Consider the following 17776-nt stretch of genomic DNA (forward strand, 5'->3'; position numbering starts at 1 on the left):
TCCTTTAAAAAAAGTTTAATGGTAAGATCTATCCTGAAAGAAATTCAGTATTAACTCATGTCTAAATCACTGGGGTTAAAACTTCTAGCCACCCAGATGAGTTAGAGATTCAGAAGCAGTAGACGCCCAGCTGGGGGGTGGCTTACAGAGGAGCAGCTCCAGGCATTTCCAGGGCTTAGGAACAGAGGGAGCCAGGGGCTTGGCGTCTTGGGTGAAAGATGGCCCTACACTGGTCTCTTCTGTATAAGTCCTCTGTGGTCCAGTGACCTCTATCTATAGCTGTAGAATAAGTCTGCACAGTTCCTGTAGGTGAGTCTAAAGTTTTAATCTATGCATTCAGAGAAATATTTTTATATGCTTTGTGTAATTTATAACAAAGGATTTTTTTTATTTTTATTTTTTAGCTCTGTTAACTCTGAATTCACCCCTCCTCCCCCACTGCGTATTTAAATCATGTATTCATACTATGGGCAAACATCCTCTGAAGATAATTTTCTTTGTGCATTGCTGACTGTTCAAGTATAACAAGTATTATTAAAATTAAATATTAACTGAAACAAATTTGGAAGTAATACTTTATCTAAATAAACCAACATATCTTGTTGCTATGTGGTTCATTTTCATATAGCTAAGAAAAAAGTTCTCAGAGATTTCTGGAATGTGAGATAGTGTCCCCCAAAAATGTACACACTTAAAGCTGATAGCTCAAATTCTGTTTCTTTCTTTTCAGATTTAACCCATTGGAATTAATAATCATTCAAAGTGTATATACATTTTTGGGGATACCCTGTATGAGAGGATTCTATAATACTAATAATTATCACAGCCTCTGCTCATCAATGAAAAAACAAGTAAATCTTTAGTCATAGCAAAAAGACCAATTGCTTTGTTGCTCACCATTTTCTAGCTGTTAATACACTGAGAACACTAAAAATATAGACTCACCTTCTAATGAACCAGTACTTTAAATTTAGCTACATCAGTAGTTCTTAACCACGCTGACTTTGCCCCTCAAGGAATGTTTGGCAATGTTGACAGATATTTTTGGTTGTGACATCTTCAGAGTGCTACTGGCACTAGTGTGTGGGCTCCAGTGATGCTGCTAAATCTATAACACACAGGTCAGTCTCTCACAGTAAGGAATTATCAGACCCAAATGTCAAGTTTGAGAATCCCTGAGCTACATTACTGGTCTCATCCATTTCCAGCCTAAAATCTACATCACAATCTCAAAATTCTTCACTGAAGCTGTTTTGTTTTAATGTACAAGATGTAAATTTGATTTGTAATTATAAGACCTTGGGTAAGCAATACAATCTCAGGAAGAGGTTAAAAATATTCAATAGAAAACTGACAGAGAGTGAAATATAAAATAAAATAAAATATAAATCAAACCACAGCTATGTATGACCAAAATTTAAAGATCTCGTTAAACTTCTAATTTGCAATGTAAATAGTACAGGACATGACTGAAAATTAATGGGTATTGCAAAGGTTCATTCTATATTCATGGCATATAAATATCTTTCCTGTAAGACAAAATTTAAAGAAACAGCTATAACTAATTCTGCATTCTTATTTGAACTTTCACTACTGTGCTTGCCTTTGCTGGCATATTAAGTTTGCTTTGGAAGGAGGTAGGCATTAAATTAAACTGTTTTTTCTTCCTGATACAATGTCAAGCAACAATAAAAAAGGAAATAAAAAAGAAGTTGCATTCCAATGGAATTCTATTTTTTAAACTTCTTAGCACTAAAAAGCACTTTTAGGATATTTAGGGTATTCTTAATTCCAAATCAGATTGTCCCTTAATCTGTTAATTTCTTAGAATTAAAAAAAAAAGGGGGGGGGGACAAGGGATAACAAAATGCTTTTTATATTAAAGTCTCAATTAATACAGATCCCTGAAAGTCATCTTAAAATAAAAATCAAGTTTCACAAAATAAATACACTGAAGCAACTATAATAGTAATACTTTTATTTAAAATACTTGTTAATCTAGGAAAGCTTCTTTACATGAGTTTCCAACTAATTATTAGAGTCAGAAACAAAGAAAATAAAACCAGAGAAAATCCTCTGTAGAAAAAATACACAGGAACATTTATTTCTACATGTGAAAAACAGTAAACAGTCTTAACATCTGCATATCCAAGTCTTAGTCTCAATTCCATCTCTCCTAGTGAATACCACTATCAACCTTGACATCTGATTTGTTCTTGTCATTCTTCACTGAATAGATGAAATATGTTAAGGTGTCTTTTTCATTCACTGGAATAGACCTAAAGTGGCAACCAACTATCTATGAAGAAAAAAAAAATTGAGGAAATTAAATTATAGGTATTAACAGATTTCATGAACTAGGTAAAAAACACTTTCATCAAAAGAAAAAGTACTATGTGATAATAAGAGCTATTTCCATTTAAAAATAAATTGTATTCAACAAAATACCAACAGGACAAAAAGCATATAAGAATAAGATGTTATGAACAAGAGACAGTGTGATTTCAAAGGACCCTTCAGGCAACTCAATTAATTAGAATATATATTTACTTTTATTTTAAATTTTATAACTGGAATCTAGGTTAGAAAGCAGTATTTTTACTTTTTAAACTTTAAATATCAATGAAATAAAACAGAATGTAAGAGTCCACATGTATCATGTAATGGTTTAGGCACTATTCATAGAAAAAGAATAAATATAAAGTTGAAAGTTTGGTACTATAGAAACAAACATGAAATATGATACAAATATGTTTGCTATGAATTATGTTCATTCATTCATTGATAATATTCTTTGCTAAGGGGTCTTGAAAATTCTTCTGAATAAAAATTACAAATGGAAAATGATAGGAAAAAGAGGGATGTTCACTGAAGAATGTTTTCCTGATTTCTTGCTTTTTCACGAATCTAACATGTATACTGCAACTACCAATAGAACTAAACTGGGATGCTCAAGAGCATATCTAGATTCTGGAAGATAAAACTACTTAAAGAAAGGTTATCCAAATGATAAGTAAGAGACTTAAGGAGGATCGTTATTCAATTCTGGAATCACTTATAAATATCTATATTTCTGCCTAAATAAACTATAACACTAATAGGCTATTTGTTTACTTTTTTATTTATTGAATTTAGAGAGAGGAAGAGAAAAAGAGAAAGGGAGAAAGAAAGAGATTTGTTGTTCCACTCATTTATACATTCATTGGTTGATTCTTTTATGTGCCCTGATTGGGGATCAAACCCACAACCTTTGTGTACCAGGACAACGATCTGGGCTACCTGGCAAGGGCTACATTCATGGCTATTTAGATTATGACTATTTCTCATTAAAAAAAAAAAAAAAAGCTCTAGGAAAAAAAGTAATTATTTAGATTAGATTATCAAAAACTTCAGGTTTGGTTTACACATTTAAAAAAATTATTTCTTTGGTTCTGATTTGTCCTAAAACAAAGTACTTCCACTCGATTAGTATATGTATATTTTGGTATCGTTTCATCATGGAAGATAATAACTATATTTATGTTATACTAATGTGCTATATAATCCAAACAGACTAAATATTTTAAATCAGATTTAAAGACAACTTGATTTTTGTTGCCTAGCCAAGAAGAAAGAAAAAATTCTGGTTAAGAAATTAATATATTGGATCTTAATGTTAAAAAGCATTTCATTCTGCCAAACAGCTATACCTGCTATTCATCCTTTATCTTATTCAATATGCACATTTTAGAAAATGTTGGATTATTAAATTAAATGTAAAGAATATGAGAAAAATGATTTATATATTTACATTTTTATTCTGCTAGATTAACATTTTTATTTTAAATTAATTAAAGTATAAATATGTAAATCAATAAACATCTTAATATAATACTTAGACTACCAATAGAAGTACAGACTTCTTGGTTCTATTTTTCCTGAGAACACACACACATAAACACATACACATACACTCAACTTTTCAAAATTCACTAAAGGACTAGAACTCCTACATCAAAACAAACTATTTAAGTAAAAGCTTGGACACAGTCTTTGCATCTTCTAGATGTGAAGAAAACCTGGATGCCTAGCCCCATTCACTGAAAGGCCACTTGTTCAATACCGGATAGGTTACAGGTTCAATTCCTGGTCTGGGTGTGTAAAGAAGGCAACCAATCTGTTTCTTTCTCTCTCTCTCTCTCCTCCCCCCTCTCCCTCTTCCTCTCTCTAAAACAAAACAAAACAAAACAATAAAAAGATATTTTTTTAAAAAAGAAAAGCTCGGCTGGCTGGTTGAGAATTGACTTATGAACCAGGAGGTCATGGTTCGATTCCCAGTCAGGGCATATGTCCAGGTTGTGGGCTTGATCCCCAGTAGGAGGCGTGATTCTCTCTCATTATTGATGCTCTCTCTCTCTCCCTCTCCCTTCCTCTCTGAAATAAAAATATATCAATAAAAATATATTTAAAAAAAGAAAAGAAAACATGGATGTCTAAATTAAAACAAACTAACATTAACAAGGGCAAATTCTGAAACATTTAAATCAGAAAGTTATGGAAATACTGTTTAGGAGCTTATATGTAGACCTATTTCATTAGAAACTTTAAAAAATTCTGATAAAGACATCAAAGTTTATTAATTTATTTTATTATTCCTCAATTAGATGTTCAATAAATATTTGTTGAGTAAATGAAATTTTAAAATAAATTTTTAGAATAAAAAATTAAATATTTCAGAAACCTATAATTAGAAGATGCTTAGCCCTGACTGGTTTGACTCAGTGGATAGAGCATCGGCCTTCGGACTGAAGGGTCCCAGGTTCGATTCCAGTCAAGGGCATCTACCTTGGTTGCAGGCACATCCCCAGTGGGGGGTGTGCAGGAGGCAGCTAATTGATGTTTCTCTCTCATCGATGTTTCTAACTCTCTATCCCTCTCTCTTCCTCTCTGTAAAAAAACAATAAAATATATTTTTAAAAAATAAGATGCTTAGAAAACTATATACAATCCATTGAGTAGTCATTACGTAAAGAAATTTGCTAAGAGTCAGACAAAATTTCTAGGTAACTAGATTCTTCCACAATAGACTTCTTAAAAATTAACTTTGATCTTTCTAACTAAAATATATTGTTTTATATACCCGTTAACAATTTCATTAGCATGTAATGACTCCTTTTTTGTATGAACAGAGTCCTTTAAAGTTTTAAATAGTTTAAAACTCATAAATACCTCAACAAGTTGTGCTTTATTAAGTCCTGGTCTGGTTGGTAGTTTGAAGTGTCTTTTGTATCTCCTAAGTGTATTTACTTGTAATTGGTATAAATCAACCTAGAAAAAATTAACATATATGAATTAGTTCAAGCAATTTGTTATAAACTTATCTTTGATATGCATAACATTTCAATTACTGCACAATAAAATTTTCACTCTATTATTTTATAGAATCAAAACGATAAATGCAATAAACATTTTAATCTTTTGAGGATAAATACTAAAAACTGTTTAGGGGGAAAAAGTAAGACCACAGAACTATAAGAATTGACAATTAAAAATATAACAAGTCAAATTGTGTAACTGTGCGTTAACTGGCTATATTTAATTTTGCTTTCATTTCCAGATTTTTCAAATGTTTTAAGTACTTTTCAAATGTGTTCATATCTTTTTTATATAAGTTTCAGAATGGACTACTTAGGATTTACATTTAACATGTAAAAACTTTCCTTTACCTCAGGAGTATCAATATCTTGAACTGGTGAATCTCCTCCATCATCATCACTCCCTTTTCTCTTTCTTCTGTTTCGAACACTCTGAATTAAATTTTTATGATAATCACAAATGTAAAGATGCCTTACCTGAAACAGAAAAGTTTCACATACTATTTAGAATTACAGTAAAATACATCTATGTATTAGTAAAATACATAGACCACAGTGAATCATTTAAAAAACAACAGTCAAAACGGCATTGTTAAGGGAATTTTTTTTTTCTAAAGTCCTGCACACAGTTAAAACATGCATGTCTGGCCATACTGTTAAGAGGCTTGGGAAGTGGAGTGGGGAGGGGTGACCGTCAGGAAGGAAGAAAGAAGGAGAAATTCCACCCCCCTAGACTTTGTCAGTGAGTTTCAACTAGATGAGTTAAATCATGATGTTTTGCTAACAAGGGGAATAATGATGTTTCCCACGATTTTGCTATTTGATAGTACTTTCTCTATTTAAAGAGCATATGTTAGTAGCATAATATATGTTTCCTAACCTTTCTTTCTAATTTAATACTTCAAATATAAAACTATTCCTTTTTACAAATGAGCTATTGATTTTCACAATAACTATATTTAGATTTGAAATGATAAAGTTTCCTGAGTATTAAATGTATTTACCTGTAATACGTTTCCCCAACCAAAGCAATGGGAAATTATTCGAGTGTACCTAATAAAAAGTTTCTCATGAACATGACTGAAGAACCGTTTAAACAAGCAGAAGGTATCACAAACCTTCCAAAATGTTAATTACATATAGTTTTGAGAGCTGTATACCAACATGTGAAATCCTGGGCTTCATACAGTAACAGCTACTTCTTTAAAAAACAAACAAACAAACAATAAAGGACTGAGCTAACAGGCTTCTTACATGAACTTTTTTGCTAAGTGCAAGTTAAAAATGAGCAGGAAGCGTGCTAGATTCTGACCTCTTGTTCTTAATGTACTGCCTGCCAGAGCTCCGGAAAGTGGCAATGGTTGTTTCTAAAAGTCTCATCGACACAGATGGTCGAAGTAACAGACGTGCAGAAAGGACGTTAAAGGAAATCCTGATGGCAGGGCACAGCCACGGAGACTACGGGCTCCCCACGCTGGGAGCAGCTGCCCCAGAGGCGGACACCGCCGCCTCCGTTCCCAACCCCGGCTCCCCGCAGAGCAGGGGGCGCTCGGCTACCCTCTCTCTGTGCACTCAGGGGGACAGGAAGCGGGATCTTCCTCGACTGCAGCGTCAGGTCCTTGCAGGATCCCCCTTTCCCGAGACCCGGGAACCTACTCCCGAGACCCGGGAACCTACTCCCTGGGGCCAAACGCCAGCTCGGGGCAGCACAACAAAGGCGCCTCCATTCCAAAAAGGAGCAGCGGGGCTACAAGAAGACTACTCCAGGCCCTCCCTCCGAGCGCCGGTTCCCTTTGTTTCGTTTCCAGTTCTCCGCGAAGGGGGGAGGGAGAAGACGGGGAGCGGGAAGGACGCGGGGGGCGGGTTGTGGGAGGCTGCGGGGGCGAGGAAGCGCCGCGTGCGAGTGCGTGTCTTTCGGGAGTGGCGGCCGGAGTTGCTGCGACTTTGCGGTTTGCTTCCTACCAGAGACCCCCACAACGGGTGTGCGCTGCTGACAGGTCCGGGGGAGCTCGGAATGCCCGGCCCGACCGCCCCAGGGTGAACCGCCCCCGGGCCCCCAAGGGGGCGGGCAGGGCCGGGCCGTCCCGCCGTCACTTACGCTCTTGTCCAGCTCTATCTTCACCTTCTTCTGGGAGATGCTCTTCTGGATCCTCTTGCTGAAGCTGGCGTTGCCTGCCGCCCGGCCGCACCGCTCCCCGTCCTCCCGCAGACAGCACAGCTGTCCGGGGCCCGGCCCGGCCGCTCCTGGGGGCCCAGCCGCCGAGACTGCCCCGGCGCCCGGCACCTCAGTTCCTGCACCCGCTCCGGCCCCGTTCCCGGCCGAAGCGGCGGCGGCGGCGGCGGCCGCAGCGACCACCGCGGCCACTGCAGCCGCCGCGTCCCCGCTGCGGCTCATCTCCTCCGGCGTGAAGCCGTTCATGCCTCCGCGCTCCGGGGCGCCGGCGCCCACAGAAATCCCCGCTCCGCCTCGCCGCTCCGCCTGGCTCCGGATACTCCGGGGTCTCGGCGGGGTCGCTCGCACCTGGCCTGGCGGCGGCAATTCACTCTGCACCCCGAGTCCTTTGGCGGCACAGCCAAACACCGGGCGCCTCCCGCCTGCTGGGGTCTGCGGGCTCCGGACAGTGGACAGTGCTTAGGGTCGGGAACCAGAGTCGGGCGGCGCCAGGAGCTGAAACCCAGCTCCCTGTCACATGGAGACTCTACAGCAGTTGGACCGCTGCGTCTCCGCCTCCCTCCGGCCCTTGGACCAGCGCAAGCGCAATAAGCCCTCCACCGCCCCGCCCCTTCCATTCTACCTCAAGGCACGGCGGGAACTGTAGTACTCTTCTGGGCAGTCGACCTAAACTCTGTCCGGATCCCGCGCCACGCGGGTGGGAGGAACTACTTATCCTAGCATGCATTGCGCCGCAATGGGCCGGACTTTTTATTATTTTTTTAAACCTCGGGGAAAACAGGGGCGTGTTGTGGGGGTGTGCTACGTTTTCCAGTTTCTAAGCCCTTGGGGGAGGTTGGTTGGTTGGTTGGTTGTTTAGCTCCTGGAATTTTGCAGAGTTGGCATTCTAGACGACGAGGTCACTCAACTCCGGAAGCGAAGTGCAAAAGGAGGGGGGCAGGGGAGGAGGAGAGTGAGGGTGCTGGAAAAAGTTTCGGGGTCGTTATCGTATTTGTGATAAAAAGAGTTTTTGGTGTGACCACGCTTTTGTGGGAAACCCAAACCAAAGACAACTCAGGCTAGCTGGCGCTTTGCGGGTCCGGGAGGTTCCGCAGCAAACACCGGGGCTGAATAGCCGTCCCATTCATTGACGCGACTTAAGAACGCCTGCTTAGGGGCAGGCTCCTCACAAATGCCTGGGCAGAAGGCCGTTTCGAAATTTTTTGCATGTCCCTGCAAGGAACGCGTTTTATTCTTGGGCTCACAAAGTCTGCGGCTTCCTGAGGTGGAGCTACTGACTAGTTGACTATAACAGGCCTTATTTTCGCCGCCACCCCCAATCTTTTTCATTTCTCCTGGAATGAACCTGGAGAGGGCGGAGTCTAATGTTTTTAAAAAGGGAACGTGGAACCCTACCAATACCGAGTTAGTTTGAGGGCTCCTCAGAAAGTTTCTGCAGGGGAGAAAGAAACCGCGTTTCCTGGGTTGTCGCACGCGCGTGTTGGCGGTGTTTGTGTGTATGTGTACACGGTTGTGCGTGCGTGCATGTGGGCGCGTGCTTGTGGAGAGCCGGGGAGAAGGATGGGAGTGGCAAATACAAAAGCTGCACGTTTGCTAGTTACTGCATGTCCTAATCAGTAAATATATCTTGTTTAAAAATCCCATTGTTTAAAGAAAATACAAACCAACAGGGTTTTGGTGGTGTTGTTTTTGAAAATTCACTTAGACTTCCTGAGTAAATTTAGTGATTTTTTTTTTAAAATGTAAATGTCTTCTGTCCTGAAATTCAAAGCCATCCATTCTGTGTGCTTCCGTTCTACGATATGGCAAAGGAAAACAAAAGAATTAAAATATTACATAAATTGAACAGTCAAAAGAAAGATGCGAAATGGTAAGTGCCTTGTGTTATCTTTTCAATCTGCATATTGTGGCTATTGAACACTTGAAATATGGTTATTGCAACTGAAAAGTTGAACTGTTAATTTAATGTTTATTTTAAATTTTAAAAACTGATTTCAGTTACTGAAAACTTTTAAGTATGTGTGGAACAACCAGAATATATGAGTCTATTTTTTCAACTTAAACTTTATGAAATCTAAATTCAGCGTTGGAATTGAAATATGCTGTAAGTATCAACTACTAGTGGGATTTCAAAGACAGTAGCAGAAATTTAAAACACGGAATATTGAATAGCTCATTAACAATTTTTATGTTGATTACATGTTGAAATGGTCGTATTTTTGATACATTGGTTTAAATAAAATATCAAAGTAAATTTTACCTGTTTTTAATGGGGCTACTAGAACACATAAAGCTACACACATGGCTGACATATTTGCATTAGATAAGGCTGGCTTAAAGTGTTAAAACACAGAATAATACTACCTTGTTTATGGATATACTAGGGGCCCAGTGCATGAATTTGTGCACCTTGAAAGGAACCGTGAGGCTGTGGTGGGCACAGGGGCAGGTCTCAGCCCATCCTCCACAGCCCCACCTGGCCCTGTCACCTGTCCGCTGGCAGCCCCCGCTCCCGCCACTGCAGCTGCTCTGGCATGGAGCCACTGGGGCTGGTGCCAGCAGCAGGTGTGAGCGGGGGCTGCTACCCCGATCGCCCCTCAGGAGCAGGGGAAGATGGAGAAGCCCTCAGGGGCGATTGGGGCTGGCAGCCACCGCTAGCACCCGCTGATAGCGCCAAGCAATCAGCACTGGCACCGGCAGCAGGTGCAAGCAGCGGCTCTGGCGCTGGCTGCGGGTGCGAGTGGGGCCAGCACCGGCAGCGTACCGGCAGCAGGTGTGAGCGCCAGGTGGGACTACAGCCCATGGGAGCAAAGAATTTCAGTAACTACCAGAGGCTCAATGTGATGACAGTGACCAGTGCCCCGCCTTGGTCTGGCGCCCCCATTCATCTGTTCCACCATCCCGCCGTGGCTGACGCCCACCATGTTCCATGCTCTGTTGCCTGCTGCCGATGCCCGCCATGTTCCGCATGCACCGCCTGGTGCTTAGCGCACGTTATAGCAATCAGTTGTTTGGTTGTTCCGCCATTCAGTCTATTTGCATATTAGGGTTTTATATATAGACTAGAGGCCCAGTGCATGATTAAATCATGCACGTGTAGGGTCCCCTACACGCTTTCGCTTTTGATCACGGGGGAGCTGGGTGCCTGTCTGCTGGTGCACCAGGCCTTTCAGAAGCCTCCGGCGTGGCGGAGGCTTCTGAAAGGCCTGGTGCCGGAGTGGACAGGCACCCAGCTCCCACTCTTTCGCTTTTAATCGCAGGGGAGCTGGGTGCCTGTCCTCTGGTGCACCAGCGGACAGGCACCCAGCTCCCCCACTTTTGATGGTCTGCGGCAGGACGTGAGCTCGCTGCCCCAGAGGCCCCTTCTGTGTCGCAGCACAGCCATGGCGCAGACGCTGAGCTCACGCCGCTGCTGGCGATGCAAGCTCAGCGTCCCGCCGGCCCAATCGGCCACCCCGGCCACCCCGAGTCCCGCCCCCCCCCACGCCTCCTGGCCAGTCGTGGGCATAGCGAAGGTATGGTCAATTTGCATATTTGTCTATTATTAGGTAGGATTTTCTTTTCTTTTTTTAAAAATATTATTTTATTGATTTTTTACAGAGAGGAAGGGAAGAGGGATAGAGAGTTAGAAACATCAGTGACAGAGAAATATAGAAACATGGATCAGCTGCCTCCTGCACATCCCCCTCTGGGGATGTGCCGGCAACCAAGGTACATGCCCTTGACCGGAATCGAACCTGGGAACTTCAGTCTGCAGGCTGAGGCTCTATCCACTGAGCCAAACCGGTTAGGGCAATATATAGATTTTCTTAAATGGTAAATATGAGAACATATGGACAGGATGGATACACTCCAACTTCAGGGTTGTGGTCATCTCTCAGAAGGGAGGCCAAAGGATAGTAGAGAGATTCAAATAACTTGTATTTGAAAGGTCATCATCTCTACTACTTTTTCAGTGATAGAGCCCTACTAATCTTCTTTAGATGTTTTAAAATAGCAAAGTGAATATTGAAGAGGAAAGCACAGATAGAGAGCTGTGAGGAACACTGTGATCTTTCCTTCGCCAGAGGGAAATTCAGAATTAAAACCAGTGTGGCCAAACACTTAAAAAAATATATATGTTTTTATTGATTTTTAGATAGAGAGGAAAAGAGGAAGAGAGAGAGAAACATCGATGACAAGAGACACATCTATTGGCTGCCTCCTGCATGCCCCCTACTGGGATTGAGCCCACAACCTGGGCATGTGCCCTGATCCAGAATGGAACCCGGGACCTCTTGGTCCATGGGACAACGCTCAATCCACTGAGCCACACCAGCTAGGCAACGCTTACTGTTTGGTTTTTTTCTGGTGAGTTACTATCTTAAATAATTTACTCCAAAAATAAAATGACTTTGTCTTGGCATTGCTACCCAAAAGGAGGAAAATGCTATTTAAAAAGTTATGACCGGTTTGGCTCAGTGGATAGAGCGTCGGCCTGCGGACTGAAGGGTCCCGGGTTTGATTCCAGCCAAGGGCATGTACCTTGGTTGTGGGCACATCCTGGGTGAGGGGTGTGCAGGAGGCAGCTGATCGATGTTTCTAGCTCTCTATCTCTTTCCCTTCCTCTCTGTAAAAAATCAATAAAATATATTTTAAAAAAGTTATGAATCACTGACTGCATAGAACAGAATACCTATTTAACAGTATTATTAGTTTATTTTTCTGACAATAAGAAGGCTGAGGCAAGATGGTTCCTTATATTGCTTCTGTAGTTCAATAATGTCAAGGATGGTACCTATGATTTTCTTGCTTTTCCCTCATGCTACTCAGGATTGGTTTGAACCAGCAATAATCTATCAATAACTTCTAATCAAGGTATTTTTTACAGTAAGAAGGAAGGAGAGAATGATTATTGGACAAGCAATTAACAATTGTCTACAATGGTCCAATGGTCTATATTTTTTTATTGTTGATGCTATTACAGATGTCCATTTCCTCCTCCCATTGCTCCCCTCCCCCCAGCCAGCCACCCACCTTCACCCCATTGTTTTCTGTGTCCATGGGCTATGCATACACTATGTTCTTTGGCTATTCTCTTCTAGTCACCCTTCCCCTCCTCCCCTCTGAGATATGCCTCTGGTCCTATTTTTTCCATCAGTTTATTTTGTTAATTAGATTCCACATGTAAGTGAGATCATATGGTATTTGTCTTTCTCTGACTGGTTTACTGGTATTTTGCTTAGCATCATAATCTCCAGATCCATCCCTGCTATTGCAAAGGGTAAGAGTTCCTTCTCTGTTACATTTACACAGTGGAATACTGCAATGGTCTAGATTTAAGAAATAGGATAGAAGGAATAGAACAAGACCATGCTACTTAAAATTCCTGAAACAGATAAAAAAAAATCTTTCAGAAGTTAGCATAAATGAGTTATGGATTTTAATGAACGTTTAAAAATAATTCTACCTTTTTAAACTTAGAAAACATGTTTAGGTGTTAATTAAATTGACAAATTCACTCAGTAAATATTTGTGCCAATGACATTAGTATATCATTGTACGAGGTCCTATGAGAGATATAAAACATGATACTCCCTGCCTTTAAGAAACTTCTACATAACTCTTTGTATTATACTTTCTACTTTATAAAACTCTTTCACAGGCACGAAATATTTGGAAATCATAACTCTTTAGAGAATAAATTTTTATCTGGTAAATAGTAGGCCCTCTAAATCCCTTCCTATACCTCTCTGGCTTTTTACCACTTTAATGTTCTAGGGCAGAGTTCAGCTGCAGGAATCTGCGTCCCTTTGCATTCCAAAGGTGGAAGAAAGTCCTACCCAGTGTAATTAGGGCAATTTGGAAGTGCTTGAGAATTATCAACCTCCCATCTCAGCATCCCGTATGCAATATTATACAGAAACCATTTTGCCCCTCACATGGGATAACTTTGAGGCATGTATTTCATACTATTTCCCTGAATTTTCCAGTGGGATTACACTCGTCATTACTAGTGGCAGCTGGCTTAGTAAGGCACCCTTTATTTACTGCCTTCCCTTCTTTGTCTCATGTCCCCACCTCCTACCGGTGTTTCCTGAATCCTCCAGATAAACTACCTGCACTCAAATCCTTGTCTCAGGGTTATAGTGGGCATTTCCACTAGGTTATTTCCACATACCCACCCCTCAGCTATGTGTCAGTTCAATGGTTGGGCACATGATTCAAGCCAAGCCAATCTGAATTCTTCCCAGGCAATTTTGTTCAACCTGAAAAAGGGAGAAAAGAGACCTCTCCTCTCTTTTTTAAAAAATTTCCCCATTATTGTATTTCTAGTAGAACAGTGCCTGGCACAAAGTAGGAACTTGCTGAATATTTGTGGACCATTCAATTAATACAATTCCTACAACTTTTTTGCTGCTAACCCACATTTATGATAAGACATTAACTTTTAAATGTATGAAATACTCTTGTTACAGTATATCATAGTGTCACAGCATCGTCTGTAGTAGTTAAGAACATGGACTCAGGAGCCAGATGCTTGAGAATTAACTCTGCCACGTGCCAGTTGTTAAACTGTGCTTGTTATTTGTCTGTTGTCTCTCAGCTCTTTTCTCCTTCTACTCTCTCCTCTGTGTTGCAAGGGTACTGGAATTCTAAAAGAGACATTTCCCAGATTCACTTGCCAGTTGGTGTCACGTTCAGTTCTGCTAATGGGAGATTAAAAGGCAAGAGGAGGCTAGAAGCGTTTTTCTTCTTCAGGCTCCAGACGCCTCAGCAGCACTGTGCTTCTCTCCTCTGGCTCTCGGAGTGGGGGGCCTGCTGAAGTCGGCTGGCTTCCGGCGAAGCAGCCGCAGAGATAGTTCTAATCCTGCAGCAGTTGTGTTCCAAAAGCTCAGAAGGACAGCATTTTGGATAACACTACTTTCTCTTTTGTTCCCCCAGTGCTAGAATAGTAGCTCTTCTGGTAGTTACCTCTGGATAACAATACCTCCCCCACCCCTTCTTGCTCCTCCAGCCCTTCTGTAAGGATTCCCTCAATAATAGAAGTAATATTCCCTCTGAAATAACCAAAGTGGTTTTTCTTTTTCTGACTGGATACTGACTGATAATGTGACCATGGGCAAGTAATTTATTCTCTTTGCTTCTGTGACTTCCTCTACAATATGAAATAGTATGTCTATCTCATTAGCATTATTAGGAGGATTAAATGGGCTAATATTTTTAGAGCACTTAGAACAGTGCCTGGCACAAAGCAGACACTATGTTTGTTAAATGGTATTTTTTCAGACTCTATTGTTAATGCAAATGGCATTAGCAATATAATTTTTAAAATCTAAGGTCTTGCTCCATATACCATCCCTTTGTACAACCTGCCCCATAATCTTCCCTTGCTTATCACTATCACTTCCCTACCTATCATGCCTGTCTTATCCTTTGCTCAGCTCTTCTGTCATAAAACAGCATGCATGTTTTTCAGTGTCTTTCTCTCACTTGCTTTAGACAAAATAGACATTTTGGAGATTAGTAGAATTAAATGTTTTTATGAATATTGTATTATAGGATGCTGCAGTGGTGAGGGGTATGCAGGGTGAGAAGCAACACTGGAAGTGGAAGACAATCCTATATAATGAAAGCCTAATATGCTAAGTGTCCGACTGTTCGACTGTTCCACCAGTCCCTATGATGGGCACTGACCACCAGGGGGCAGACGCTCCAACCGGTAGGTTAGCTTGCTGTTGGGTTCTGGCCGATCGGGACTGTGCAAGACAGGCCAGACACACCGTGGAACCCTCCACGGTCCCTGCCTGGCCCCGATCGTGTACCGGTGGGGTCCCTCGGCCTGGCCTGTACCCTCTCACAATCCGGGACCCCTCAGGCAATGTCCGAGAGCCGGTTTCAGCCCGATCCCCGCAGGCCAGGCTGAGGGACCCCACTGGTGCACAAAATCTGTGCACTGGGCCTCTAGTAAGTTATATTAGAACCTGAAGATGAATCTAGAACCTTCATAGTGGTTCTAGATTCATCTTCAGGTTCTAATATAACTTACTAGAGGGACTTCATGTAGGAGAAAACCTTGAGAAATAGATTCTTTTGGTTAAATTGCGTCTACACTAAGAGTATCTTACACTTGTATGGAGTTATTTCATTGACTTCAGTTTTGAGATATTGAAAATATACTTGTTTTTGATCTCATACTCAGCAGGGAGAGCAGACTTAGATTCTAGGGCTACATTTACTCCATTACCAAGATCCTGAAGACAAGGCTCTCCCCACCCAAAAAAACAACAACAATCACCCAAAGTAGGAATGCGATAAGCTTAGAGATTACTGAATAGACAGAATTCTGCTGTCATTGTCCAGAGAATTTGTTTCAGAAATTCCTAGAATTTCTGTTGAAGTTTAACAAAGTAAACTTACTGTCCTTTAACCTTTTAGCTTGTCCTCCAAGGTGTAAATACTTCTCTGTCTTTATTAATTAGTCCAATCTTCAATTATGCTTAAGTGTATTTTTTAGTCTAACAGAATTCTAGGTTTTAAATATAGATATTTTTTAAAGTACATCTGAAAATCTCATGTTGTTTGTGAACATATTTTTAAATACAGTCAAACTACTAAGCATTGTGACAAAATTTAGGGAATAAAGTATAAATATGTCATGAGTGTTTATACCAGAATTTGCAATTTTCAGTCATTACCAAATTTTAAACTGTCATTGGCTAGATAGAAAATCAGCATAGTGACATCAGGTTACCTAAGGCCTGTTCTCTGGTAGGCCCGGCCAAGTCATTAGTGCCAGGACACTTTTCTTTAGTCCCCAATGTTCAATTCAGGAATTCACGCCAGTACATAAAGATAGCACTAGCAAGCACAACAACATTGTTCTGCATGTCCTTCCTTCCCTCCTCTTTAACCATAGACATAGAGCCTTCCTCAGCCCAAGAAGTAACCCGCTTTTGCAAGTGGAGTGAGCAAACGTGTTCTGATCTTCGCGCTAAACTGGTAGTTCCGAAAAACTATCCCCAACAAGGAAGTATATCACTTACACCAGAAGGTAGCCAGCACACATTCCCTGCTAAGACTGAAGTAGAAATTTACTCACTTGAAGCAGTCGGCCTGGGCCCACTTGCAAGTGAAATCTGACTGAATTGACTGCTCACAGAACGGACCAGATCTTATAATTTCCTTTATTAGATTCCATGTTCCCAAGACTTGGAGAAATGATCTCTCTGTTGCTGCCTTACTTGTATGATCAGCTGTATCCACTGCTTGGAACTCTTCATCCGACCTAACATCCCAGTTATCCTCAATAACACAGAGTTTCTGAGGATATTAGAAAAATATTTGCAAGTAATCCTTGCAGTTTCCTTCTCAGAGACTGAGTACCATGTGAAAGGTTTGGGAATTTCATATTGAAGTTTTATCAGTCGTTAATCTTAGCTATGGACAGGGAGCACATTTGCTTGCAGTTGCTGATACTTACAGAGCACATGCGCACCTTTACCTCGCAGTCCTCATAGAAGATGCGTTGCAGAAGTAGGAAGTCTCAATGTTAGATAAGGTAACTATATTTGTTAACAGGATAGATGAAATGGCCAAGAGAGGGTCATGACAACTATTTCCAGGCAGTCAAGTCTCTTTGGCCTCATTCACAAGGGTTGGTTATGCTCTATCATAACCAGCAGTTAACTAGTAATTTCCACTCTGTCACAGCCCCATCACTTGTCATTATTCCTTCCGCCTATTCTTCATGATCTTGCTAAGAATAATCCTCAAATGTGCCTGGAATTGTTTTCTGTATCAAAATGCTTCTTCTTCCCTGAAATTGACTTAGCTGCTGGCTGTCAGCAACAGTTTTACAGGATGAGGAGAGACGTGGCAAACACAGCCCAGTTCAGGAAAATCAGAGAAGATATACTAGTACTTGCTGCATTCTGAGCAGAGTACATATGTGGCTATCTGAGGAAACATGCAGTTTGGCTGCCGGTCACACTCCTCAAGTGAGTTACTTGCTCTATACGAAGAGCTTCTGGAGAATGGCCCAAAAGAGGGAAATGGTGATACAAAGACTTTAAATATGTGCCATTAGAGTTCTTAGGTCATAGGCTTGAGTTTGAGCCTGATCTCAACAATATCGTTACAAAGCAATTATTGAAGACAGGAACTGGTGGATCTATGAGTACAATGCAGAAGCTTATAGCATGAAGCATAACAAAAAGATGACTCAACTTTTTAAAAATAGGTAAGTTATACTCACTTCCTCTCAAAT

The 17776-nt window shown here is 41.1% G+C and overlaps 1 protein-coding gene across 4 annotated transcripts in view; it reads right to left on the bottom strand.

Moving 5' to 3' along the window:
- SAP30 (Sin3A associated protein 30) overlaps positions 1-8424 on the bottom strand; it is a 98064-nt gene extending 89640 nt beyond the window's left edge. For 2 of the 4 annotated variants that reach the window (XR_013813555.1, XM_079771741.1), the window contains exons 1-3: positions 7453-8423; positions 5706-5831; positions 5209-5307 (exon numbers count right to left, since the gene is read on the bottom strand). Coding sequence is in view for 3 of the 4 variants with exons in the window: in XM_079771741.1 (XP_079627867.1) it covers positions 5209-5307; positions 5706-5831; positions 7453-7773 (546 nt within the window). In the remaining variant the exon portion in view is untranslated. Of the gene's footprint in view, positions 1-1963; positions 2300-5208; positions 5308-5705; positions 5832-7452 lie in introns of those variants that run through there. The other 2 variants (XM_079771740.1, XM_079771739.1) reach the window with 2 other exon arrangements.
- Positions 8425-17776: the final 9352 nt, after the last annotated feature.

The sequence above is a fragment of the Cnephaeus nilssonii genome (genome assembly GCF_951640355.1).
Source record: "Cnephaeus nilssonii genome assembly, chromosome: 5".
Taxonomy (NCBI): domain Eukaryota; kingdom Metazoa; phylum Chordata; class Mammalia; order Chiroptera; family Vespertilionidae; genus Cnephaeus; species Cnephaeus nilssonii.